The 26,727-nt window shown below is 37.5% G+C and overlaps 1 protein-coding gene across 2 annotated transcripts in view; it reads left to right on the top strand.

The window, feature by feature from the left end:
* Positions 1-26,727, top strand: part of LOC130585316 (xylosyl- and glucuronyltransferase LARGE1) — a 273,505-nt gene that overhangs the window by 14,407 nt on the left and 232,371 nt on the right. The window contains exon 2 of one of the 2 annotated variants that reach the window (XM_057385761.1): positions 4,568-4,734. The exons of the other annotated variant lie outside the window; for it this stretch is intronic. Coding sequence (XP_057241744.1) covers positions 4,672-4,734 — 63 coding nt within the window. The 5' untranslated portion in view covers positions 4,568-4,671. The remainder of the gene's footprint in view (positions 1-4,567; positions 4,735-26,727) is intronic. 2 annotated transcript variants of the gene reach the window in all.

Below are 26,727 nucleotides of genomic sequence, written 5' to 3'. Positions count from 1 at the left end.
AATTCTGAGGCAGAAATTTAGGACTGAAGATTTCCAACCAATTTATTTCTTCCTCATCCTTAAGAGAATAGTGGCTTATCAGTCAGGAAGTGGTGCATTCAGGTTTTGTAAATAGTATTCAAATTTTCTCGTATTAGTAGATTAGAACAGCATGTATGTATTTCTCCTGCACCTCTTCACTGACACTCTCATTTCTGGTTTTGCTTCTAGAGTTTGGATCCTTCCTTTAACTATACTGCTTCATGTTTTTATTAATCAAGTTTTGATACACATTTTGAGTCAAATGTGTCTCTAGGAATGAGCGCTTACCTTGAGACCTAAAGTTTGCAGTTTCTTACTGGGGGGGAAAAAAAAACCAAACCCACACTGATGATAAGATAGATATTTGGGATGTTTTTATKTATGTATTCTTACATTTCAAATATCCTTAGAAATTGAGAAGTGTGTGTGTCTGTAGTGATGTTCAAATTTTAACAGAGGTATGGTGGCATGGTGGCCTATGTAAGATTTGTGGGCCACTTGGTGAAATCTTTTAATTGTCTGCTTAGGGTTGCATAGAGTGTTGATTTCTCCTTGTAGCTGGAGTCCAGGTTAAAAATTGAATTTGTATGCTGTATAATTTCAGCATATTTTCTTAACTCAGGTCTTCATTTTGACTTGTACTGTGAGAGGTTTACACATCACAGTCTGTAATGAATATTCTAAATATTGTCAGTGAAAGTGGTGTTCTTATTTGAGACTGATTACTCCTTGTTGCATCCCCAGATGTATGGTGGCTACTGATTGCTGTACTTCCCTATTTACTCTAAAGCTGTATTTCCCTGGTTTAGCCAATTGTTTTCCTTAATGGTACCTTTGAATTTTTCGAGCACCTTTTGAATAGTTTATTCATTAGATATTTGCTCCATGATGAACACAACAAGAACTGTGGGTCTTTGGTGGTGCCCGGCTACCGTAGCCCATAATGCTGAGCACAGTGCTCTGAAATGAAAGTTGGACAAGACTGGCAGAGCTCATTAAAAACACACCCCTATGTTAAGCTTACTGAGTGTGCCTTTAAAGATTACTCTAATCTCTCTCTTAACCTGTGAGAGGGTTTTTCTGTTTGCCATTCATAACTATAGGGGTCTCTAGCCTTCATATAGCAGTGCTAGTAACAGCTACAATATTAAAACAAAGGTGGAGGGTACGAAAAGCAAAGAGGGAGGATGCAAAAACCATTCTGTAATCCTCTGGGATAACGGCCTTAAGCCACATATCCCTGTGATTTATGCGCTTGCTTTATTTGTCACCTTGGATAGAAAGCTTTGTTACCGAAGAGATTTTATAATAGCCTGTTCAGTATGATTGTAGTCTCTGGCATTCATGTAATAAAACAAATAATTTTGGGCCATTTATGGGTTTAGTCATCCTTGCTGTATGCATTTCGCCTTTGATTTCACTTTCAATAGCTTGTATCAAGCTAGATAAGGACTTTCTGCTCACTTAGTTCTGTTCCATGGTGGTACTATAAAAAAATCTCTTCCATTTTGTGCTTTGATATATTGTAACTTCAGTAAGATAAGCATAATGTACCTGCGTGTGTATATGTGTAGTTGGCATATGTTACTATAGGTTGGTGAAACTTGCAATTTTGTGTACTTTTGACAAATACTGCAACCAGCAAAGCATATATTAAGATAACAAAAGAACWAATTCGAAAAGATTCTCTACTTTCCAACTTTACTGCAGCTGCAGTTTTACGCTAATAAATGTTTCAGTAATAAAATCTATGAAAGGYGGAAGTGAGTTTTAGATCTTAGACACCCAACTTATTCGAAGAGATGAACTCTTGAGTAGCTGAGAATGTGTGTTGAGTAAAGGTTACGTGCTGGAGCAGGGAACCAGGAGAYTGAGCTGTTGCTAGTATGTGTTGCTGTTTTTGAGGTGGAATATCTATCTTAGAGGAATTTTTCTAGAAAGGAATTTATTCTGGAAAGAGATACAAATGGTGCTTTTACCTGCTTTTTCTCTGACTGTGCATCTTCTCACTACATTAAACCATTGCCTTTGTTTTTAATCCATAACCTTGTGATGAAAAAGGTTGTTCTAGCACTAGTCTTTTATGTCCTCTAAACTGAGTTGGCTTCCCTGCTGTGACTTCAATAATGCATCATTTCATAAGTTGAGGATTTGATGTGTTTAGGGTGAATTTATGACTTGCTGTTAGATGGTTAAAAGGAAAATAGCTATAATGGATTGGATGCAAAGCTGCTTTCCCAGCTTCTTTCCCATCCCGCCCACTAACATGCAGAAGCATCTGTCTCTCATCTCCTCTTTGCCTTGTGCTATGTGCAAGTGCATTTTGACAAACATTTTATGAACAGAGATCTTTGAAAAATCTCTGAGACAAAATAGTGGTGAGAAAGGCAAGTAGTTCTGTCTAACTAGTTAGCTCCTTGTGCAATAGAGGGTGATGCTACAGCAAATAAAAATATTTCTGTAGTAAATGTTACTACAGCAAATGAACCTATCTTCTCTAGCTCTACTGAAATRCAGCATCTCTCCATTTATAACAGTTACTTACAACTTAAAAAACAATTCAGGGAATTTTTGTCGATACTCCTCATATAAGTTAGAAGATGCTTTTGTTGTTTTGTTGTTTCTTGAATGTATGTTATGTCTTTTGAATTATCTGAATGCCATGTAAAAGAAGACATTTTCTAGGTGAAGATTATGACTGTGTTCTGCTTTATTTTTAAAATGTCACACTTTTTATATTTGCAGATAGAAATGAAATGTTTGATGACTGAAATGTTCTCTGTATCTTGAAGAAAGATTGATGGTGGGCAGAAATTCATAGTAATTTAGGAGTAGTTTTGTAAGCATGCAGGATACATACGTTGTTCTACTGTTTGTAATACATGTATGTGGCGCTTTCAACCTGGACAGATCAAGGTGTGTAAACCCCTACTTTAAATTTTTTAATGTGAACTTGCTGCACTGGTTTTACTTCTTACTTCACTGGTATGAGGAGGTTTTTTAGATAACACACCTGGAAAGAATGAAATAGCATGATCTGAAAACACCCCCAAATCTTTTGCAAGTAATGCTACAATTTATAGCATAGATGAGTCGAACAATAAGAGAATGGCAGCCRTGTAAAACCAAATACTTTTTTTTGTTCCTCAATATGTGTCCCGTTGCCTTGATATGCCAGAGGTATGTTATTACTCCATTTGCGTTTTGAATCAACTCTTTGCTTGCTTGTACTGTTGCACCTTGAGTTGGAAAGAGATACTATGTAAATTGAATCACACTTAAAACCAACCAAGCAAAAGAAAACAAGGTCAATAAAACTCATCCTTTTTCGTACCTTTGAGATCTTTTATTGTGAGTACTTTGTCAGCTTCTGGTGGAGGTTTTCTCTGCACCAGAACACCCATTCAGTGTGTCACAAATATCACAGGTAGTAGAGCTTCTGAAAACAGAACTCCAGTGGAATCAAAAGCGGTCCAAATAGACAGCTGAGCTTCTCAAAGACCAAAYGTTCATGTACCTGGCTAGGAGATGTCACGTTCAAATTTAAAGGGCTTTATTTACAAATCTGTCCAAACCTCCTGTAACTGAATAAAAAATGCCTCTTCCTTACTTCAGTGACAGGCTTGTTATATTCTTTAGTGTACATACGATTTCTGTGAGGAGAAACCTTGTCATCCTGCCAAAGCCTGGGGACAACTTTTTGTGGACTTCTCTAAAATGCTATAGTAGTAGTGTTTTGGTTTAATTGACTTCATTCTTTTATGTTAAAAAAATTGTCTGCAGGTTTGACCACATACATGTGATTAGACTTTGACTGAGGAGAAGAGATATGTAGGCTTCCTCATTTATTTAGGATTTTTATTCTTTGCATATGCACTTTACTATTGCATTGCTGTAAGATGCTTTTTGCTTTTATTAATTTATTTTGATATAGTTTTTATATTCAATTTCATTTCAGTTTGATCCAGTTCTGGTTTTCTGCTTCTATAGTAATAATATTGAAACTGAGTGTTGTCCAAGATCTATTTCCCGTTCTATTGTCCATCCTTCAAAACGACAGCATGGCTATAAATTGTGTAGTGTTTTGTTTTCCCCCTAGGGGTAATTGCAGAGATTAGCAGGACAGTGAAATAGTACGGGAAAGCATCTGGAAGGTAAGACTTTCCAGATGGGTGTCCTGTTGAGATAGAATAGGGGGCATGCTTGGTATTTTTGTTTTGTTTYGTTTTTTTTAGGGATGTAGGGTATAAAAATTTTGATCTGCGTTTCCTAGTCTTTTAATTTGYCCTTTTCTTTTTTTCCCCCATAATGAGATGTTTGCTAATGCCAGGGAAATCAATCTGATTATCTGGACTGATGATTCAGACTGTAGAATTCCAGCAGCTATTCCTGACTACAGGAATTAAGAGTCCATAAATAAAGGTTAAGCTATATCTAATGCTGAGACTTTCATCTTTATTATTAAGATTTTCAGTCTGAGAAGATCCCACCTTTCATGGTTTGATCACTGATGGTTTTGTCTTGTGTTTTCTGTTTTTTTCCTCAGGTATTTCTGTAGGAAGCCAATTCATCAATATTGGCTTAAAGCACAGACCATTCAGAAAACAATGCACAAATGCCCACCTAACCTTGAGAAAATATTTAAGGAGCATGAATCAAATAAAAAACTATGGAAACTCAAAAGATTGGAGGGATATCTACACCTGTACTGAGGTTAGTAGTAGCAAATACTGAATGGAACAAATGATCACAATTTTTCAAAGAAGCTTAAGAATATGGTAGCACATTTTATTAGTAGCTCTTTGAATAAAGTAGGTCAGTTGGAATAAGAAAAGACTTCGCATTTCTCAGCAAACAAAAGGTAGCTATATCCAACAGATATTGGGAGAATGGGAGCCAGCTAAAAGTTTCAAATTAACTTCCYGAGCAAGATTAAATGCTGTATGCTACATGAAATTCCTCTTTCCCATCACCCTTCTGAAATTCCTTTTTGCTTTCTGTCTGGTCCACGACTTAGTATTACCAGTTAAAGAACATTATCATCCCACATGATGACTTAAAATTGAAGGAGAAGCACAGTTAATGTTTCAGTAAGAGTTCTTAAAATCGCTTTATTGAGATTTAAATGAACCTGTCCTATATCTGGAAAGAAGCAACTTTTTTACTGTAAGGATAACCCCTTCTTCTCTAACCCAAGCGTTAGCTTGCTATTTTTCTGAATAAATGAAAAATCAATAATTGAACTTGAACATTGTGCTCCCTTGATAACTGCACAGTCTACTGTTACTTTCCTGCATTGGCAGCATTAAGTTGCAACACAGGCCCTTCACTGGCTATATTAGAAGATTCTTTATAATTTAACATGAGTTTTTCTCAGATATTTTATGATAATTGATCACTTCATTTATGTGGTTGCCTGATACATCTTCATAGGAGTATGAGAGAAATGAGAGAAGGCAGAGAGAAGGAAGGCTGTGAGACTGGCCAAATCCCAAAGCATCTCAGATTTAGGTGTTCTGTTTTCGGGGTAGGCATGTGGCTGGAGACAGCCCCAGCTGACATGTGGGGTGTGTGTGATCATCTTTCAACCATCCCTGAAATTCACTATGAAAGCACAGATCACAGTCAGTATCAAGTTCAGTTCACTACRATTTGTGTGTTACCCTCCAGAGGTTTATTGGTAGGTAAAATGGCACTAAGGCACATTTCTGTGGAATTCTCTTMAGATCTGCTGATGACATTAACTACTTCCTAGTACTGTTAAAACCTTCGTAGTGGATTAAAAGCCACACAAGCTCCTCTTTGAGCTTTTCATTCTGTAGTAGATTATTGAAGTCTTTTCCYTGTCCATCCTCTAAGCACATACATGACCTTTGGTACTATTTGAGAGATGTTTTTCCTAGAAATGACTATGAAGCTCTGTCTCGGTTTGAGACAATGTTTTCAGATAAAAATGTTACAGAGTAAATGTTTTCTCTGAAGTGAAAAAWTTGATAATTTTTTCCCACCAATATGAAATAGATGTTCCGGCAGAAGTGAAGAGGGAAAAAAAAGTTTATTAACAAAACACAGTGCCACAGGACATAGATAAAAAGTAACTGTTAGATATTTAAAAGTCCAGGAACATGTGCTGCCCTTTCCCCCATAACTGCTCGGCGATGTGGTGCGGAGAAAAGATGGTGGCTCCCGTCCCCCGAAAAAAAAAAAAAAAAGTCTATGTGACCGCTCTGGCAACAGTGGAAAAAACTGATTATAGTCCTTTCCTCACTGTGGATGAAACAGAGGGCTTGGTGTGTTTTTCTGCCACCGGCGTGGCTTCTTCCAGAGGCCGGGAGAAGATGGAGCAGCGCGGCTTGTCTCCACCGGCTGCTGAATTGCTCCCGAAGGAAAAATCACAGCAGCCGCAGAGGAGTGGCAGTCCTCAGAAAACTGTTTGCCCAAGCTAACAAACTCAAGCTAGCTAAATGGCAACAGTGTAACTCTGCTGCACATAGCAAGCAGACCTCCCGAAGCGCTGAGCTGAGCTCAAAAAGCCCTTGGCTACACGGCAGCCCYGGCTTTTAAAYKGCCCACGCGGCTCCTGCCCGTTCTTCCGGGTCRGGTTTAAACACACAGRCACCTTTTGGGCATACAAGCTGACAGAGTATAGSAATACAGGATTGGCACAACATCAATCCAAGACACGTTCTAATGCAGAATTTTTTTTTATTCTTCAGAATTTTTCTCCYTTTGCTCTAAACAATTGCACTGTTCACATTTTAAAAATTTGTATTTAGTTTCATCTGCATGTGAATGGAAAATATTGATCTTGTTTATGTTTTATGTTTAAAACTTTGTAGGGCTGATGAAGGAGTACGTTWGTTTCATAAATGGAGTAACTCCTGCATCAAGCCAATGCTAGTCTTTGACATGTATTTTGTCTTCAGATGTTGTGTGCTAGAGCCATTCCATTTATTACCTCTATCATGAGAGATAGTTCACTAACTTATAGAACAAGGATTACTTTGCATCTTTCTGTTGCATTTGCAAACACAAGGAGCAGGGTAGATCAGCTGCTTCTCCTTAAAAGCATAATTTTAAAAAAAGTTGGGAACCTCAGTGGCTGCAAATACTGCATTTTTCATATTTTATTTTTCATTCATCTTTTTACCTCATAGAGGCTTAAAAATATTTACTTGGTCCAGACTTGGGAATTGAAGAACAGACTGCTACATTAGCATGTTTGGCCATGTTTTGCTTTCTCTTGCCAAGAATTGTTTTTCTATCTATTAATTGGAGCTGTCACTGTCCATGCCAAAGTAACAGTGATTTTTACATGCAGAACSAGCATACCAATCAGTAATTAGCCACAAGTTCAAAGGTCTACTCCCTAGTGTATTGGTAAAGGTTCGCAACTAAAGTACACTCTTAATCTCATGGATTCTATTTCTGTTTCAAGTTGATAATGGAAGTGGGGAATAATTTATGATGGTAGTTCCCTTGTAAGTGAGTATTAGACCCAAATTAATAAGCACCATAGCCTAAAGGAAGCTGGTCTGTTAGGGTGACAGCTGGCCGGGACACTGAGTGTGTAAATATTCCTTATGTTCTTGAGTGGGAACTTCAAAGGATTCTTGTAAAGCACAAAAGAAAGGTATGTTTAATTAATTGTACATTTTTCAACATTTATACTTTGATGCCACTAAAAGAAAAAGAATGGAACAATAAACRTAGGTATTTAGGAATACAGTAGCAATAGAGGTCCTGTATCTTAACTGCTGAACTATCAAGTTGCTCAAAGGTGTGTCACATTAAAAAACATGGAAGACCATAACATCAAAACCAAAGCACTTTAAGAAATGACAGCATTCAAGTTGTTTTTGTGGCTGCTACTTAAACATGTGCTGCATGCATTTCCTGGAGGACACAGTAAGCAGATACTTTACCTTAGAGTATGACTTGATGTCTTGGAACTTCAATGGAACATATTGTTCTGAAGAACATTTTGACACAATCAACTTCTATAGTACTTCGCAGTCAGAAATGTAATTCTCTATTTTAATGGCTAAAATAATTCATTTGGAGCATTTTTGTGGCTGTGACTCTAATCCATGTCTTTTTTTAAAACATCGTGAGACCTGAAAGATTGGCATGTTTATTGACCTCACTGATTAGACTGCATGCTATGTGAGGGAAAGTGGTCATACAAACATTTGTTGCTCAGTGATTCATGACAGGAAATGTATAAAGTTCAGCCAGTAGCAATGAAATTATACAAGTGATCTCCTTATGCCAGATTTAAAATTGCAAAGCATKATGTAACAATGTGAACAAACTCAGAGGACAGGGAGACAGGTAGCATAGAAAACCCCTCAGATCTGGGATTTTGGCAGAGGTATAAATGAATGGAAGCAGGACCTTGGGTTAAAGGTTGTGTTTACTTTCCAGCCTGAGTAATCTCATGTGCTCTCCTGTTTCTTGCAGTTTTAAAAGCTGTATAAGTACAGAACTGGAACACTGGCTAGTCCTGACTGACCACTTCAGACCCACCCATGCCTCTTCATGGGTCTGGCATGGGAGGAGAATTTCTCTTTCTGCTAATTTTCCTGAGCAATTCAAATCAATTGGAAGTGTGCAGAAATTACTAACACTGGAAAGAGCTGAGTAACCATCCTGGTGATTTGTGCATCAAAATTGTTTTCTTCTGTAAGAGATACATGAAAACCTTGTTCATTACTAGATTGAAATGKTTTTTTTCTTTGATGATGGCGTTGATGTGGTCAATTGGAACAGGAGTAATGGAAGTGTTAAAACATAAGGTAGCTCTTTAAGAAAGGCTGAAGTTTGTAATCATCTTGATCTACAGGGCTGGACTTAARAGCTGAGCTGTTCTGCAGTATTAAATGCACTATAACATTTTGAGTTCTCCTGGAGGAGGCATGGTTAGCAGCGGGAGCACATTTAGAGAGAAAAAGTTAAACTCCACTCTCCCCCTGTATTCATGCATTACAAAAGTAAATGCTTTTAAGTCCCAACTTCCAAATTCATTTTTGCATATTAAAAATCTGCTTTTTTCCAGAAGTCTGGGATGATACCTGTTATTCTAGAGATATTTCTGAAGATTTTATTCATAGTTAAAGACTGTAAAGCTTTAAGTTCRCAGGTTGGAAAAAGTGGGCCCAGCAGATGTACAAGAACTGAAGTTCTTGAGGTCTGTATGCCAGGGGTTTCTGTCAGTTGTGCCAGTATTTTAAGTGTGTGATACCAGAAAGTGACCTTTGCCAGCTTTTGTTCTTCTCCCATTCATACAAATCAGTGGGCATCATGCCATCGTTTTTTTTTTTCCCTGGGTAGTCTTAAGTGGAGTCATTTGCAGCTCTTAACAGTGTTTCTCATAATAAGAGAAAGCACCAAAAGATTTTAGCTTTACTTCGAGGAGCAGGGGAGTGCGAGTGCTCCTTTCATCTCCCGAAGGCTGGTAAGGAATTAGTGTCATCATTCCTGCCAGTTTGCCCATTTACTGGTGGGTGATAACTGTTCAGTGAATAATGAATGGCATAAGTTGTGGGGTTTTTTACTGCCCTTAACTCACTCAGTGTACAGCTGCCAACTTCATCTATCCTAAGGTAAGYCAAGAGAATATGTAAACTTTAAAATGAGCCTCTATGTAGGTGCTGTAAAAGAAACTGTTTTCCTTAAAATAAGAAGTACAAAAGCCCTTAGAGTTGTAAAAGAATTGTGCTAGTAATAAACTTATTTTAGAGGTTGACAAAATTGTTATTGTCTGAAACCCAAATACTGCCACAATGACAATATGAAAGTTAATCTGACTTGACCGGGTTTCATTATCTATCCCCCCTTCAGAAACAAACAGAAAACATGAGGTAGATTTCTRAGATACTTTTAAAAGAGTCTTAGTTGTCCTTGTGTTAATAAATTTATTTGCAGCAAGTAGGTCAACCTCATCATTTTAGTTAGACAAACAAATGAGTAGTAATGCTGAATCTTTTGTGCCTTTATGGCTTCCTGAATATAAACACAGAAATGCTGCCCTTAAAAAAAAAGGAGAAAGAACCTATATGCCACAGTTTTGTATTGTATTTAAATGTACTTACCATGGCTCGCATTCCCACTGTTCTTCCTGAAAGCTGGATTTAATGGTTTGAGAGGCATATGTTCACTTTATTGTCTCAATGTCACTCTTTCACTCAATTGTCACTCTGTTCACTTTATTGTCTCAATGTCCTTACCATTTGTAGAATTTAAAAATTCTGAGTCCTGGCTGTAGTGCCTCTGACCAGCCACTGGGTTTAGCTAAGTTCTCATACTTCTATTATTTTCYTTTTTAGAAATGCATGTCCAGTGGTGTACATAATGTCATCTTAAAAACTTTTAAAAGTAGAACAAAAATAGAAGGCAAAAAGTATTTTTAGAGTAGCAAATTGTCTACAAGCTCATTTATTGTTTCTGAGGATCATGTCTATTTAGATACAAGTTCATTTACTAAGCTGTATGGATCTTTCTGTCAATGGTGAGACTTCTGGAAGAGCTTCCCCAAAGCTGTTTAGTCTTCTGTTCTTTCTGCAATGCCATTTTGAAGTCATCATGAAAATGAAATGTTGATTGTTATGTGCTCCCAGGTCTCTAGATGTCCRGCAGTAAATCTTATGACCCCCTTAATGTTTCTCATGGATTTTTCAAATAGTTTGGGTTGGAAGGAACCTCAGGAAATCATTTAGTTCCACTCCTTGCCCATGGTACAGCATACTTTAAGCTAGTCAGACCAGCTTTTTTGCTATTTAATTATGGAATTATGACAGTATTAGAACTTCAGGAACATATATACAGCAAAATCCCTCTAAACTCCTAAAACACATGTTAAAATGTTTTACTTTTCCTCAGTTGTATTTTATCAGCCTCTTAATTTTCTCTCCTTTCAAGCAGTACTTTCCTGAGTGTTCTGTTCCTGTCATGGGTTTTTCTGTTTGTAGCAATGAAAATACATATTTTTGCCTAATGACTTTTATTAAGTTGCAGGCAGCTGGAACCATGGCTGTCCATCTCTGCTGGTGYGGATAAATAGGGGAGTGGGAGGAGAGACTCCGTGGAAAATGAAACAGAGAAGGTAGACAGGAGATAGTGCACTCGTGTAACATCTCTTTGCATTGCAGTGTGTTAGGTGCCTTTTCAAAATGTGTTTGGGAGAATCACACTCAACAGTGTTTGCTGGCAATGTGTAAAGAGCCTGTAAGATTAGAGATCTGGACTTGGCAGTACCCCAGGYTGAAGAGGGTAACTCCAGCAGTGAGGGAAGGGGAAATGCTGCCTGCTACTGGACACCTGGCACTTCTCTGGAAGGTGGATTTTTTTTGTTGTTAAGAAATGAAAGTTACCTATTTAAGTATCTGTGAGGRAGTTGGTCTGATCTCTTAGTGTACTTACGTTTTTCAGTACTTCCGCCTGTTTTATGAGCACTAAAACTTGGTTATGCTTTGGAGGAAGCTAAGCAAGATGTTGTACTATTTGAATTACTAAAAAACTTGCTAGTATTCATGGGAATGACACTGCTTCCACAGAAGCTGAAAAGGAAAAACAAGGAGCTTGGCTCATCATGTGTACCAATGAAGTGATATAAGTAAAGAATTTCAGAATTTGATCAACTAAGCTGAAGGGAACAGCATTACCTGTGTATGCATAGCATTCTGTGATGCTTTATAATAAAGCAAACAGAACAGAAATAATTGCTAGTTTTGGAGCAATATGTGACACCTAAAGGGAAGGTTTAACTGGTACTGTATGTATGATTCATGGCACGAACAAAAGATGGGAAACTAAGGCAGTAATTCTCTGAAGCTTCCTGATATATGGATTCTTAGTGTTCCATTTGTTTGAACAAAAAAGAAAAAAAAAAGTGGTTTTTCCCTCTGTTGGGGATACTATGCAGTCTCTTCTCTCTGGGGCCAGGAGACATGAAATATTGATGCAGTGGGAGATACTTCTGTATCATTTTTGACAGAGTACTGTGGGGTACATCCTTTCATTCTTTTTATGTCTGATGTGAGTTCTAAAATTCTGTTCTTCAGCCAACCAAGTTGAGTTCCCTTAGGAAGTGGAAACTTCATCAAGTACTGGTGGTCATTCTGTTAAATACTCTAATTCAGGAAATAAAAAGGGGAGCTCAAGCTTTGTGCAAGTTGTAGATCTGTGCCTGATTTTGAAAAGGCAAAAATAATCCCTCACACCTCTCTATGTTGTCTCAAGATGCCTTTCTAACTTCAGGGACTGACAGTCTTACAGCAGGGCTTTGAGTATCTTTGCAAACTTATGATACATGTAGATATGTATGTAAATGAAAATTTAAGATTTGCAGAAGGCAATAAMTCTTGTGTCTATTTGCCTTGCAGAGTTTCTTATCCACAGTTGGTGAGTGGGAGAGTGTATTTGTTACTGGCAGAGCCTGTCAAATCTATAATACACAATTGTTTTAAGAAAGTGATATTGTAATCCAACTTTCTAGAATGTTTCCCAGTACTAAAAGTTTTAAAACRAATGCACTTAGTTTAGACTGGAGGTTTTGCCAAGATTGGTTTCCCTGTCTGGGAGTTGGCACCGTTATAGCTGTTATTAGATATTCATTATACTGATGGTGCAATACAGAGTTCTTTCAGTCACTGAAATTATTTATCCTGATCCCCTTATGTGAAAAATTTTGATCTGTCTTTCTATCTTGCTTGTCTTAGCAATTCATGATGTAACCTTTTTATTCAGATCAAAGACAATTTTCTGGATCTTTTCATTTTTGGTATTTCTGTGTATATGTATTTATTATTATTCTTATATTTGATGTCAAATTACTTTTGGGAATTTGCAGTGATCCTTATTTTCAGGATGAGCTGTTATTTTTCCCTCCTACCTCACACCTCCAGTATGTATGACTTGTGAGTAAGCTTCCATTTCTGCCCTCGTCTTTGAAGCTGGCAACCTTATCTTTTCTTTGTCCTATGCATATGTACATAGCTGCAGTGTGCCTGTGCTGTAAAAGCTGCTTGCCACAACATCTTTCAGGGGGAATTATTTATATAGATGATATATAATGCAAAAGAATTGTCTCATAAACCAGAATATCCTGTCTTATATACCTATCAAATATGATTGTCTGCAGATGATCAGACAGTCACATATTGCAATTCCTTTTCATTAATGTGAAGATTTGTGTTTATTCCTTTCTGCAGGAGAGCATTAGAATATTTACAGCAATAAAACTCAACTCTGTCCTGTACAGAGAGAAAGGGTTAGGAATTGTTTCAGTGTGTCATTCTACCATGCTGTAGGTGTCAAAAGCAAATGGGCAATTGACCTTATGATCTGTGACATCTTGGTGAGTTTTATTCTTTAGTCATATCAGTAGACATACTAGTCAGCAAGTAGATTGGCTCATTTTGACCTACTCCTAGGCAAGGAAAATCTAGTCTTAATTCTGCCTAATTTRGAATTTAAGAGGTGCCTAAGAAAATGGTGTTTTGAACCTCAGAATACTTACGTGCCTTCATAAATGGTCTTATATTGTGGTCTTGCATACTCTACTGTGTTACTATTGCTTATCCTATGTTTAAAAAGAGATTTTAGATTGATTGTATTTTGGTCTAAGTAACAGTTCAGTTGAGCTTACTGTCCTGTTTGTAAAGGCTGTAAAGATATGGAAGTTTGTTACAGAATTTTCTTTTGATAGATGAATATTAAAAATAGTTATTTGTCAGTGAATCCAAGTTACCCCATGACCTTTTCCGTTCTCTTCCTCACAAAAACATGCCTTCATTATAGAAGGGCTGAAGACTGCTGGGGAGAAGGGAGGAATTTGGTCTTTTTTCTGATATTACTCTGAAGGTCTGAGTTCAGTGGAACAGGAAGAGAAGAAAGAAATGTAAATGTAAATGTCTTTCCTCAGCCACAGAGGAATTTTTGAAAAAGGACAACTGTTGTGCATAAGAATTGAGGGATACACCCTTAACAGTGTGAGCCCTTATGGATAAATAGGTAAATGCCATGGTTTTAGTAAAATGTTGATAGGAGATAGTACTAGGACTGTTCAAATTTTGGGGGAGTTTTCAGCCTATGTTTTATGTATTACTYAAAATCTATACTGTGAGGCACTGGCACAGGTTGCCCAGAGAAGTTGTGGATGCTCCATCCATGGAAATGTTCAAGGCCAGGCTGGATGGAGCTCTCAGCAACCTGGTCTAGTGGAAGGTGTCCCTGTCTGYGGAGGGGATGGGAACTAAATGATCTTTAAGGTCCCTTCTCACCCAGAGGATCTTATGATTCTATGACCTACAGCTGGTGTATCTTAACAGAAGGTCTGAACTGGTGTAGATGCGGTGGATTCTTTTGGAATAACAGTGGTATATGACTCATTACAAGTCAGATTCTAATATGTGTTCTTGTGCTACAAGSATATTCCCATTCACATTTGCAAGTCTGAGGTTCTTTTCCCTGTGTGGAAGACCTTCCTTCCATACATGGGATATCTGTGTTTAAACAGAACAGGTGCCTTTGCTGCTCTCMTGCTGACACCTTGACCTGACAGCCCTGGATAGCAAATGCCTGAACCCCAGCTCCTTTCTTCAGGGGAGATGCTGTAGCAGTAATGACAACTGAGTCACCAGGTGCAGTCAGTGCTCCAGGTATGACCTTTCACGCCTAGGATAATGCTGTCTAAACTGGAGTAGTGCTCAGACTGATGTTGTCTTATGTTCTTGCTGAAACATCCTCACTGAAGGTACAGGCTCCGGACATTAGACTTATTCCCAGTGGCTTTCCATAGGAATTTAATTCCTGATTTATGTCTATGCATTTGAAAATTTCCCCTCTTCAATCTTAAAAGTTCAATGTTTCATGGGTGAAGTTTTTTTTTTTTTTTAAACTGCTGAGTTTAATTAAAAAACAGTATAAATCACTAAAATAGAAGTTCTTTAAGACAGAGGATAATGAATAATCAAATGAGCAGCTGTAGTTCTGGTAGYTGGAAATAAGATATAGTTGAAAGATGAAAGAAAAACCAAAGTTGTTGGAAGGCATTTTTGTTTAAATCCACGTTCTTGCCCTCTGCTCCAGTAATTGTTATTGCATATGAGTCTTGATGCTGCAGGTATATTTGAGAGAAATACAGGATTGATTTGTCTCCTTGACTCCGTATTGTGAGGCTTGAAATCTCTCTGAGAGAAAAGAAGATGCAACTGGAGGTGCCACTGTGGTGCTATGCCTTTAATTATGTGCATATGCTCACAGCTTACATATATATATATATAAAACTGAAGTATGTACAGTCTTTCACATCCAAGCCAACATGTGAAGACATAATTTGTCTCTTCTGACTTCATATGGGAGTTGCTGGGCAGAGCCAGAGAATCTGAAACCCATATAAGTAATTGCATGYGTAAAATTATGCAAAGCTATGGCAGATAAAAGCCACAGTTAGGAGGTGTGATCGCAGCTTCTGCGAATAAACAAACCCCAGATTTGGTGASTGTAGGAGCAAGCAGGGGCTAGTTTGCAGGTTTCATCAGTTGAGGGCACCTGATTCTTTTGTACTTGGCCACTGAAACCTCAATGTGCAGGCATCCACCACATGTCAATCGCTTTCTGCAAGCATGTTGCATCTGTTCACAGCATGGTTCAGGACTGTTGCAACCCACATGGAGATTTTCGATGATTTTTTTTCTTCTGGAAGGACAAGTCTTGCTGGTATATTCTAGCTAAGCACAGTGGCAGGATGCCACTTCTATGACCCACCTAGCAGATGAGGGAAAGGCTGTGGTTGTAGTCTACCTGGACTTTGATATAGTCTGCCACAGCGTTCTCCTGAGRAAGCTGGCAGTCATGGCTTGGGCATTATGATTCTATGACGTGAATTTTGCTCTCACTCAGTGAGTTCCAATTCCATGTCCTAAAGCAGTGAGCGGTAAAGGACAGGCAGTCCTCGAGCCAAGGCTTCTACAAAAATTCCATGTGTTAAGTCAAGGATTGCATTCATGGAGAGACTCTGGAAAAAAGAGCTGTATCATTAAACRTGTCAATTTTAAAGAAGTTAGTTTATCTTGATTAAATCTATTTTGTGGGTATTTTCCCAGTTGAATTCTTTCAAACCAAGTAGATCTTGTGATTCTGAGCTGTTCACATAGGGTGTTCACATAGTCCCTAAATGTAGTCGAGTTAATCTACCTGAATTTTACAGGTGTAGTTAACATGAATAGATTGCTTTTCCTCAATGTTTATAGGTAGGCACATCAGTCTCACTGACTCTCATCTGTTTACTGCTAGCRCTGATTCTTGAATGCCTGTCTGACTTGTACTGAGGGAAGTTAGTGTTTCTTCTGTGTTCTGTCCCAACTTTTTTCCACAGAAGTTAACCAAGTGAAAATGAGTTACCCTTTATCTTCTTACAGCTGTCAATTTTGTCTTYAAATGTGGTGCTCAGCTGAATACCAAATTTGCTGCCATGCTCACTGACCTTTCCTCATCAGCTTACCAGGATAAAAATGGGTGGTGAAAGGCTAAATGGAAGATGCAAAGTAAAAATAACTCCAAGGTAACTATATCTCTYGGGTAACTATCTCCTTAATGAATTTTATGTAGGTGCAGGCATATGTTTTAAAAATAAGCAGTGTGAATATGTGAGAATCTCCGAAGCATAAAGGGAAACAAAATCATGCTTGATATATTTACAGAACAATGATTTGCAGCCCACTCAATACCTGATTGCTCTGGGACTGAAGACCTCACATGTGAAAGTAGGGGATGAGAACAGCCCAGACTATTTTTGCAGGTGCTGCATTTGTGTTTTTTACTTAGCTTATTTTATTGCCAATAGGGGCTTTTCCTTCTGCAGTAGTTCTGAACTTCATGCTTCAATCTGTATTTCATTAAATCATCTTTGCAGTTGTGTTCTTAAATTGATAGCTGGTTTTATTTTTAAATGAAAAAGTAGAGAATATTATTTCTCTTCATATTATGAGGTCAAATTAGAAATTTAGAATCTGAATTGTGTAAACTTATAAAATATACATTCATCTACACTTAGTTTCCTAAAATAACAGTGATGAATGTTGTTTGTATAGAATTGACAACAGAACCATAAACAGTGGCAGAAATACGTAGTTGACACTGTCCTTACTGGGCTTTATTTGTAATGTCTTTTCAATAGTATAAAATTTCCCCACTTTTTTCAGTTCATGTTGTGTCTTTTCCCATTCATTTGACTGTGTTGCTGTCCCCTAAAGGTTTTATCAGGATTAGAACTTARTGTGGCATACAGTGTGTTGATGTTTGTTTCTTTTATTTGCACGTTGTAATCACCAACTATCTCAGCAAAGATCTGGGAATAGTTTCTTAGCTGCAGCTGCAGAGGAAGTAAAAAAATAAATGCATTTGCGTGTCTTCTATGTAAACGGATTTTTTTCAAAAAAATAAAAATCTGCATCTCTTACAATACACRAGAATTACTTTATCACAGAAGCAGATTTCTCCAGTCTGAAAAATTTTCTGTCAATTCTTTACAGCTATTATTTGYGCCATTTAAACGATGCACTTTTAATTAATGCTTGCTATAGTAGTTGTGAAAGGGAGAACCACATCAGTGACCACCATAACAAGCAGTGTTATCTAAAAAAGRCACCTGAGCAAGTTCCCAGCTGCAGATTTGGAGCAGAATGAGTAACAGACTTGCTGTAATTGAAGCATTGTGCATGCTTTAATTGTCATCTTGGTTAGATTAGTGGTGGTAATGTAATAATTTTGGTAGTTAAGAAAATAGATGCTTATTGTACAGTGATCTGCTGAGGCAGATGCTGCTGCTCTTTGRGCTATTTCATGATGTGAATCCCAGGTGAGGTTAGTAGAGGGTGCTATAGCAAGACAAGTGGGTGCAGTGATACTGCTAATTGAACACAGAGTCTCTGTGCTTTGCATTCCCTTTATCCTGCTGATAGAATAGTGTTGGAATTGCCRTGCTGTGTTTATTTCATCACATGTAGATGTTGATATCTGGCTTTAGTGAGGAATTTGAAATGTCCTTTGAAAGGTTAGAATTCCTGTTGAAAGCATCAGTTTTTAGGCCTTCTATAAATAATGACATTGTTGAATCAGAAACAGTAATATATATAGTAATGTATACAATATGTAGTATAAAACCATGGTGATCTCAAGTCAACTTGAGGAAATTGTAGTAAAGAGTTTCTCTGACCTTTTTTGTTGAGGCAAAGTCTCTCTAAACARGATCCCATTTAAGTAGTGCTGTGTTATGTGCTGATCACCTTATTTTTAGACTTGGCTCTCCTGAAAATAGAGAGGGAAGGAGAGGGTGAACAAAAAAAACCCAAGATAGCAATAGCACATTATTTCTCAGCTCCCCCAATTATAAGCAGTTTGTAGACAGATGGTCACTGTTCTCTCTGTAACACAGATGAAGTTTACCAATCAAAACCGATWGTGTTGTYACCTTTTCCTCTCAGTTCCACTTCTGAATATTATGTAGATTATTGCAGTCACAGATTCTTTTGGATCATCAGGGCCACAATCAATGCCTCTTTTAACTGTGAATTTTACTTCAAGTCTTTTAACTGTGATACGCATTTTGAAAACTGACAACCATAAGAGTCAGAAAACCCAACCAAAAATCTGTGCACTGTCCCTCTACAAGCATGTCATAAAAACAGTTCTTTCTGGAAAAATTCACAACCTAGCAAAAAGGAAARTTGGACAGAAGATTAGGAGAAAGCTAGCATTATCTCATTATGTAGATGGGCAATGGAAACAAYTGTAACATGACCAAACTCTGTAGATCCTGACCCAGAGTTACAGATAGAACTCTTACCTTTTGAGTCACAGTGCATTGTTTATTTTTTTTTCTAGAAAACTGTAATTGCTTTTAATCTTAATCTGTCAGTTAAGAAAGTTAAGAAGGAGTTTCTGTGTCACTGAAAATGGCACTGAAGTGTAATTGTGAATGCTGTGGAAGATAAAAGCAGAGGAGGAAGTGCTATTTTACAGCTCTTTTATTTGAATTCMCTGCTTGATCATCATAGGAATTTCTATACTTCAGTGCCTAAAGCTGTGGTTTTTTCACTTAACTGGTCAAGGAAGTATTTCTRTACTTGTCCTTGTCCTGTCTAAGTACCAGGTCAAACAGTAGCATTTTAGTGTTAYATTTGAAATTTATTTAATCTTTTTTGTCAGTAATCCCTCCTGATTGATTACACATTTCTGACTGTTTTAAAGCCATGTACTAACTTGTCTGTATAAATACTTCCCATTAGAAATTGCTTTAAAAGTTCTGAATTAAGTTTGTTGCCATAGCAATACTCAGTTAAAGATTCATAGAATGATTTTTTATTTTCTTCCTGCCACAGGGGAATTCACAAAGTAGATTCTAAATCTATTTCATATACAGGRTATTCAGTAGGACTGTGTGCAAGGGAGATTGTTGGGAGAAAGGGAAGGGGAAAAGTTGTTTTGCAGAGTTTAAATCTATTTGTGGAGCATTGAAAGTATCTGCAGTGGTGGGAAGGCTTACAGATTTTGGTTCTATCTATTTGGGTTTCAGGGGACCTTGTCTTTAAACTAAAACTGATGTGGAAAAAAAACACCTGCAGAAGAAATCAGTGTTTTTTGTCCATTCTTGTTTCCCAACCGAAATATAATGTGCATTTGTATTTCTTCCTTTGAACTTCGAAAATTTGGAATGGTGCCATTCTTCTGTGGATTGCACATGTAGAGTGGGCAAAAACTAGGCTCCAAAACTGTCATTCATTCCTAATGTCTCATCTGTTGTCTTCAGAAATCTGTTTTGAGTAGTCCCCCATCAATATTTAAATTTTTGTTGGAGCATCAGCATTTGCAACCTTAGTAAACAGCTGAAATGCCAMATAATGCTAAATCTTGAATACCTGTAAGTATAATCTGAGTTCTCTACCCAGTTTCAAGTCTAGTAGGAGGCCTTGGAAAAGTTTGTCTTGACTGAGTTCACACTCTTGCTGACTATTTCTAGACTTGTCTAGTCACASAATGCTGTACAAAAATTCTTGTTTAACTGTGTGTGATACTTCATATTTTGTTATTTAGTATGTAATTTGGCAAGTGTGATAATTTACAATGAGATTTCAGTATTTTTATTGTTTCTGTGGAATTCCACCTATTGAAGCCTGAAAGATATGTTGGAATTTCTTGTGGTCTCAAGAACAGCTGTTGTTTCTACATGCCCAAWGAGCTGTAGAAGTGTAACAAAGTGGGGATAGTGTTGGTGTTAGGGAGAAACAGTAAAATCAAGTTCAATATTTTGTCTGTATTAGTTGATTACAGAAGTGTAAACTATGTAATATGTATGTTTTCTGTTTTTTTCTTTTTTGATTAGCAAATGTGAAGTTTGAACAAATACTACTTCAATCCTTACTGGGCTTTCTCCTGCAACTTTCTTTAGTTGAAAATAACCCCACAACTTCCCATTGTGTTAGGAAATTCTATTTAAGGTTTTGTAATGTCGCATTTATTTAAAGGGTTAGTAGAGGTCGTGGGAAAATATTAAATGCTGCACTTCATGGAGATTCCCCAGCTGCTATCAGAATTCATGTGCAAACTGAGAAATGARATCAGTCCTTGCAGCACACTCATGTAATTTTTTAAATCGGAAGGTAGCTAAAAAAAAAAAAAAAACCCATAGAATTTTAAAATAGATTCCTCTTATTTACGTCTGGGTTTTTGAGCTGTTATGGTTCARTTCTTCAAGCTCTTAAAGCTCTTGTGATTTGGAAGAAGAAAAACAAATACCAGGCAACTTGTAGTAATTGCAAGAGCTGCAACACCGAGATAACAAAATATTCAGAGTGTAGTTCCTCTTCACTTGTGCCCTAGTTCTGCAAATACGTAAAGCATACATTCACTTCAGTAAAGCAAGCAATCKTGTACAGAGTGGACGACTCTTGATGATGAAGTTAAGCATTTGAAAGTGTGTTGCCAGGATCAAAGCTGTAGCTATGYTGGTTTCAAGGACTTCTTGAGTGTTTCTTTGAGATACTGGCAATTTGGTGTACTCTGAACTGATAGAAGACCTATTGCAACTTGAGAAATATGTGAGGTCCAGTGGCTTGTTTGTAGAAAGTCCAGGAGAACTGTTRAACAATAATCTTATTACAGAATGTGTAAATGTAGAGTAAGAAACATGAAAGGTTAATGTTGCTMACTGCAGACAAGTTCAGAAGCTGATCTCTTTTCTCTGGTCACTAGTGAAGGACCCCAGGTAGCAGCATGAAGCCATGTCAGGAGAGATTTAGGTTAGACATGAGGAAAAGGTTCTTCACCCAGAGGATGTTTGGGCTCCCTAGTGAAGTGGTTGCAGCACCAAGCCTGACCGGAGTTCAAGATGYGTTTGAATGGGGCTCTCAGGCASATGGTGTGATTCTTGGGGCTGTCCTGGGCAGAGCCAGGAGYTGGRCTTGATAAGCCTTATGGGTCCCTGCCAGCTCAGGATGTTCTATGATTTTAGTTTTCTTGAGCTTGGAGGCTAGCCTTTAGTTAGTGTAAAACACAGAAAAATTCCAGGTGGGTTCTCCATACTCAATGTATGTTCTCCCTGGTTCATGTGTAACTAGGAATTCTTTTCAGATTCCTGAAGTTACAAATTGAAACCAAAGCTCTCATCCTGCTATAAACTGCGTRAGCAATTCCACATTAGAGGAATGGAACTCTGTTTACCTGTTTCTCTCTGCCTTGAGTTGAACAAGAATCTGGTTTGCTACAGAAAGAAGCAAACAATTCGTCCTGCAAGGCCGAAGTAATCTTGAAGAGTGGAAGAGTCAAATGTTTCTTTTTACAGTGTTGCTGTCAATTCCAGAATTGCAGATCAGAATCACATCCCTGCTTTCCCTCCAAAAAGCAATTATGGGATTCAAACCCGTGGAAATAAGTACCGAGTTTTTATAATTCGCCTACTTAATCTTTTAATATTCTATTTTTCTCTGCTCTAGTTAAAACTAGAAGCTACTTCKTAATAAAAGTATAGATCTTCTTTCAGCAGGTTTGTGCAGTGTTTATGATGGCTGGAGACTGGGGGTCTCCAGCACTAATAGAAATGCTTCTCTAAGTGCAKCATTGCTGATGTCAAGTAATAATGTGATCTTTGAACTGTAGGTACTTCTTTGCTTCTATTGTAGCTCTTCATTGTGAAACCAGAAGGAGGTTTTTGGTTCAGGGCTTATGCTTTGAGTCCAAGAGAAGTTGAAGGTGGGAGGGGGAAAGGGAATAAARACTCATCTGGATTTCTGAAGTTTCTGAGTGAGAATAACTGAACTTTTAACACTTCTCAGGAATGAGAAAACCTTGTTGCTTAATAAACACTTCTAGTGGACTTGTTGATGTAGTTGTGGAAGGACTGGAGAGATCATAAAAAAAAGAGATTTAATGGGAGAGGGAAAAAAGATAATGAAAAAGTGACTGGGCAACAAATGAAAACAGGAAGGGAAAAGGATAGAGAAGGGCAAAGAGAAGRCATTTTTAAGTTATCAAATCACCATCTTCTGCTATCTATAAATAATTATAGATGGCTACTTTCTGCCATCTATAAATAATTTTTGAGAAAAATACCTGATCTGCAGACAYCCCTTGTTCTTTATTCCTTTGGCACTTGATGCAGCTCTTGTTCATTTTTTCTACCTACGCCTAGTTTAGAGGTAGAACTGTTAGATTTTGCTAGGGTAGGTGAATTCTTCATCAGTTGTTCTTTGTTCAGTACATCAGTAAATTGCAAGGGTAGAATGTAAAGAAYAGGGTGAATCAAAGACTGGCATATTGAAATTGTTTTAAGAGAATCATTGAGATGACTTGTGWGTTTGTGGTCTGTTTTAATGAGGTAAATAAAGCATGATGCTGGAGTGGGATCCTATGTTTTGTGAATCTTCTTGTTCTRAACAGTAAAGGGTTGCCTAGTCATAGGTGTTGGTCATAATAAAATAATAAACAGAAGGTAAATTGCATGAATATAAATAAAGTAACCATTTGTATCTTTAAAATGGCTGAATTCAAACAGCATAGTTTTAATAGGATGGAACGTGATGTGCAATGTCATGGAACCTGTTTTGAAAGTATACACAGAATAAAGAATATCTGCCCATTTTAAAAGGCTGTTAAGTACTGTCAATAGCTATACTAATTAATTATTATCAGCTGAAGCCAAATACTCTTTGGATTCCATATMATATATTCAGGTGCATGTTCATGTGCATTATATTTTTCTTTACAACATAATCAGTTGTTGAAAAAATGGACTCTCAGAAAATAGAGYTTGCTGTAGCATGCACATAATGTTGGCATTATGCTCCTGCTGGYATATTTAACAAATGGGAATTCCAGAGCAATGTCACTCGTGGGAAGAGGTAGACATTTATTATTCTGTGTTTGATAGAATTATTTTGGTACAATATGAATGAGGAATTACATAAAATTTAGCTGTGATTATTTCAATTTTTGTTACAGGTACTAGGGAGTAAAGTAACTGTGTCAAAATTAAAAGAACAAAGTGGTAAGAGAAATAACCACTTGTGTTTGAGCCTTTAAGGCTGATCCATGAATAGCTGAAAATCTGGATTCTTCTATTTTCTCAAATTTGTCCTAGTATCCTGGTAGATGATAAGGTGAGTTTGGAAAGGAGTTTTGACCTATTTGCCTTCACACTCACTTGACTGAATGGCAGCTTCCACAGCTGGTGGCTGAGGCAGCTGTGTTGACAGTTGGCATCAATTTTGGATTCAACTTTGACAAAGACAGCTATTTGTCTCGGCCATGTCACTTTCTTTTGAGGTGTACTGTGCCAAACTTCCACCTTGGAGAATCAAAGTTAGCTCCCATCTTGGAGAACCAAGTGCCCTTGCAGACAGCAGCGAGTGTTTCTAGTAAAAGAGGCCAGGCCACGTGATAGGCCAGTTGTCAGCCAYCCTGCGTACAAAGTTGGGAGAATTACCAGCAATCCCAGAGGGAAATGCCAGGGGTCTGACTATGACTGAAATAGCTCAAAAATTTGGAGCAGCTAGAGGTGTGACAAGTAGTACAGCTCGTAGGGTGTCCAAACACTAAGTAATATTTTTCAGAAATGTATTTTGTTTTTCATATTTTAACCTTATACAGTTTGTGACCCTAGAAGGAACTGATTCAGAACTTCAAAAACTGTAAAAATGTTGTGGAAATACAACCCAGAGGGTTTATGTAATTACCTAAAACTGTTCTTGTGTTCCAGCCCCAAGGAGCTTTCGTAGTTACAATTTAATAGTTGTGATAAAAAGCAGGTGCATCATTATGTGTTGGTCCTTGCCAATCTATTTCTYACACGTTACCTGTTAGCTTGCAGGACAAAACTGCCTGGAAGGCTGGAATATTTGTTATTTCCTTACTTCACCAACATGACCTGTTCATTCCCATTTTATGCAGAGATTACACTCTCTTCTTGCCTGTCATTCTCAGAGGAAAGTTTCTGGTTGACTAATTATACCCAGAAGCATATAGTAGCAGGCCAGCTTCATGCATGTTTTTAGTATCCTTGCCTTTGAAAAAGTTAAACAACACCATTCCTGTCTCCTCCTAAGGAATGTGTATTATTTCTTTCTGTTTTACCAGCACGAGAATGTTGTGTGTGCCTGGAATGGCCCTTGGTTAGTCAGGTGGCAGTCTCCCATGGTAGCTTTTTTTTTTTTTTTGATGGGACAGGAAGAAAGCAAGAGAATACTTCAGTTTGTTCATTGTTTTAAAAACACAAGAAAAATGTGAGAGTAAAAGATATGAATATTTGTTCACCAAAGGCTTTCTGGAACAGTTGGACAAATGGGCAAAATCTAATTTTTCTCTTGTGCGTGGGATAATTTTCCATTGAARAAGTTGTATTTTAGGATAGAATTTGATTCTGGGAAGCTGCATAATGCTTTATAGCAAGGTGGGAAGATAATTGGCTGAGCTCTGTAAGGTCTTCATTACTTAACTTGATACTTGGTTATAACACAGCTTGGCACCTTGAGCCCATCTGGGATTCCTGGGGATATTTGCCATTTCTCCTAATGCAGGTACAGTTTTTATTTTAACCTTGGGAGAAGTAGCAATCTCTGGAAAGTCCTGCTGCTTCGACAGCTTCAAAATTAAATAGTACAGAGCTATTAAAAGATACTATAKGGCGCAGCTGCAGCTAGGAGCTCAGCTTTGTCTTGGAGTGAGAAGCAGAATTATTCTGGAAAGAAAATTGTGGACAAGCAAAGGACTTGTCTCTGCTCATAAAATGGTAATCAACWTAGTCAGTGAAGTGCGATGTAAACCACTGCGGGACATGCCTGCAATACTTTGCTTTGCATTTTGATAATTTGCAAAACAGAGCTTKCTTATTTATCACCAATTCTGTCAYACTGCATTTAGCAGGAGAAAGCAATTTGACTTTCTCTTGTGGCTTGAGTTTCCCTGCCAGATTCTGGGTCTAGGCATCCTATTTTCCTTTTAGGGGGATTTTCTGGTATGCTCTTAATTTGTTTGAAACCATCCAAACAATTACTACTGATGCTGTCTTTTAGATCTGCTGTTTGTGTRTTTAATGAGAATAGTCAATATAGCACATTCTCCACACTTAGCACATTATCCAAATTCTTTTATAATGGGGATTGATTTTGAAAAAAAAATGGGCACAGGGATTTCTTGTTACTGTCAATTTATCTAGTATTTCATTGTGATATTTAAGTTAATGCTGTACTACTTTAAAAAGTCTCTAATAATTTGATTTGTAAGTACTATTACATCCATTATAGCATTATCASTAAAGCATAAGATAACAAGGAAAATTTACTAATACATCTTCTGGAAAACATGTTTTGTTCTTCATTGCATCTTGCTGTGTTCTTAAAATGTTTYAGTTATCTGTTGCAACTGCACAAGGTACTAGATAATCTCTTCTAGGCTTCCTTTCTCATGGAAGTTGGAATTAGGTGATTCTTCAAGGTCCCTTTCAACCCAGGCTGTTCTAATAATCTGTGATGCCATGTGACTCTTAGTAAAAAATACAGGTTTATTTCCAGAGTAAAAAARCAGAGTAGAAAGAACAATATATTGTCATTTCTGTGTGGGTAACAAAGAGATGACAGACATTAGCATGAAGTTTATCCTGGTTGAAGTCTGTGTGTATAACCAAATTTGGAAAAAGAAGGGTRTAATGAGGAAAGGTAAAAAAAGGTTTTACATGTTTGTAGGCTTTATTTTCTGGGCAGACTTCACTTCTATGCCTTCTAGTAAGTAACACTACCTGTGTAGTTTGCATGACAAATGGAGTGAATTTCTAAATAACAAATAAATAYGGAATACATGAGAAGTATCGATTTGGGGTTAAATGTCTTCTTTTTTTTTTCTTTTATTCCATGAAGCATAAGTGCAGGCCACCCAAATCAAGTCAATAGCCTCCTCCGAGATGGTTGAAGTATTGGGTTTAAGACTCCAATTTAACCTTCTTTAGGAGCACAGTTATTGCACAGGCAAACTCAAAAAGTTTCTGTTCTGTGGGTTGTACACTAAGAATTTTAGACAAAAAATCAGCTTTCCAGCAAGTGTTGGCCCATGAGATCTGCGAAAATAGTAAGGAAAATCCCAAAGGGTGAGAAAGAAATCCCCTTAGGGTGAACATTGTATATGCAGCCTGTCTCATACGGTTAAGTGGTCTTTAGAATA

Source organism: Malurus melanocephalus, unplaced genomic scaffold (assembly GCF_030028575.1).
Source record: "Malurus melanocephalus ecotype Western Australia unplaced genomic scaffold, MMel_1.1 scaffold_16, whole genome shotgun sequence".
Classification (NCBI taxonomy): domain Eukaryota; kingdom Metazoa; phylum Chordata; class Aves; order Passeriformes; family Maluridae; genus Malurus; species Malurus melanocephalus.
Note: the sequence above shows the minus strand (reverse complement) of the source record. Positions and strands in the feature narration are given on the sequence as shown.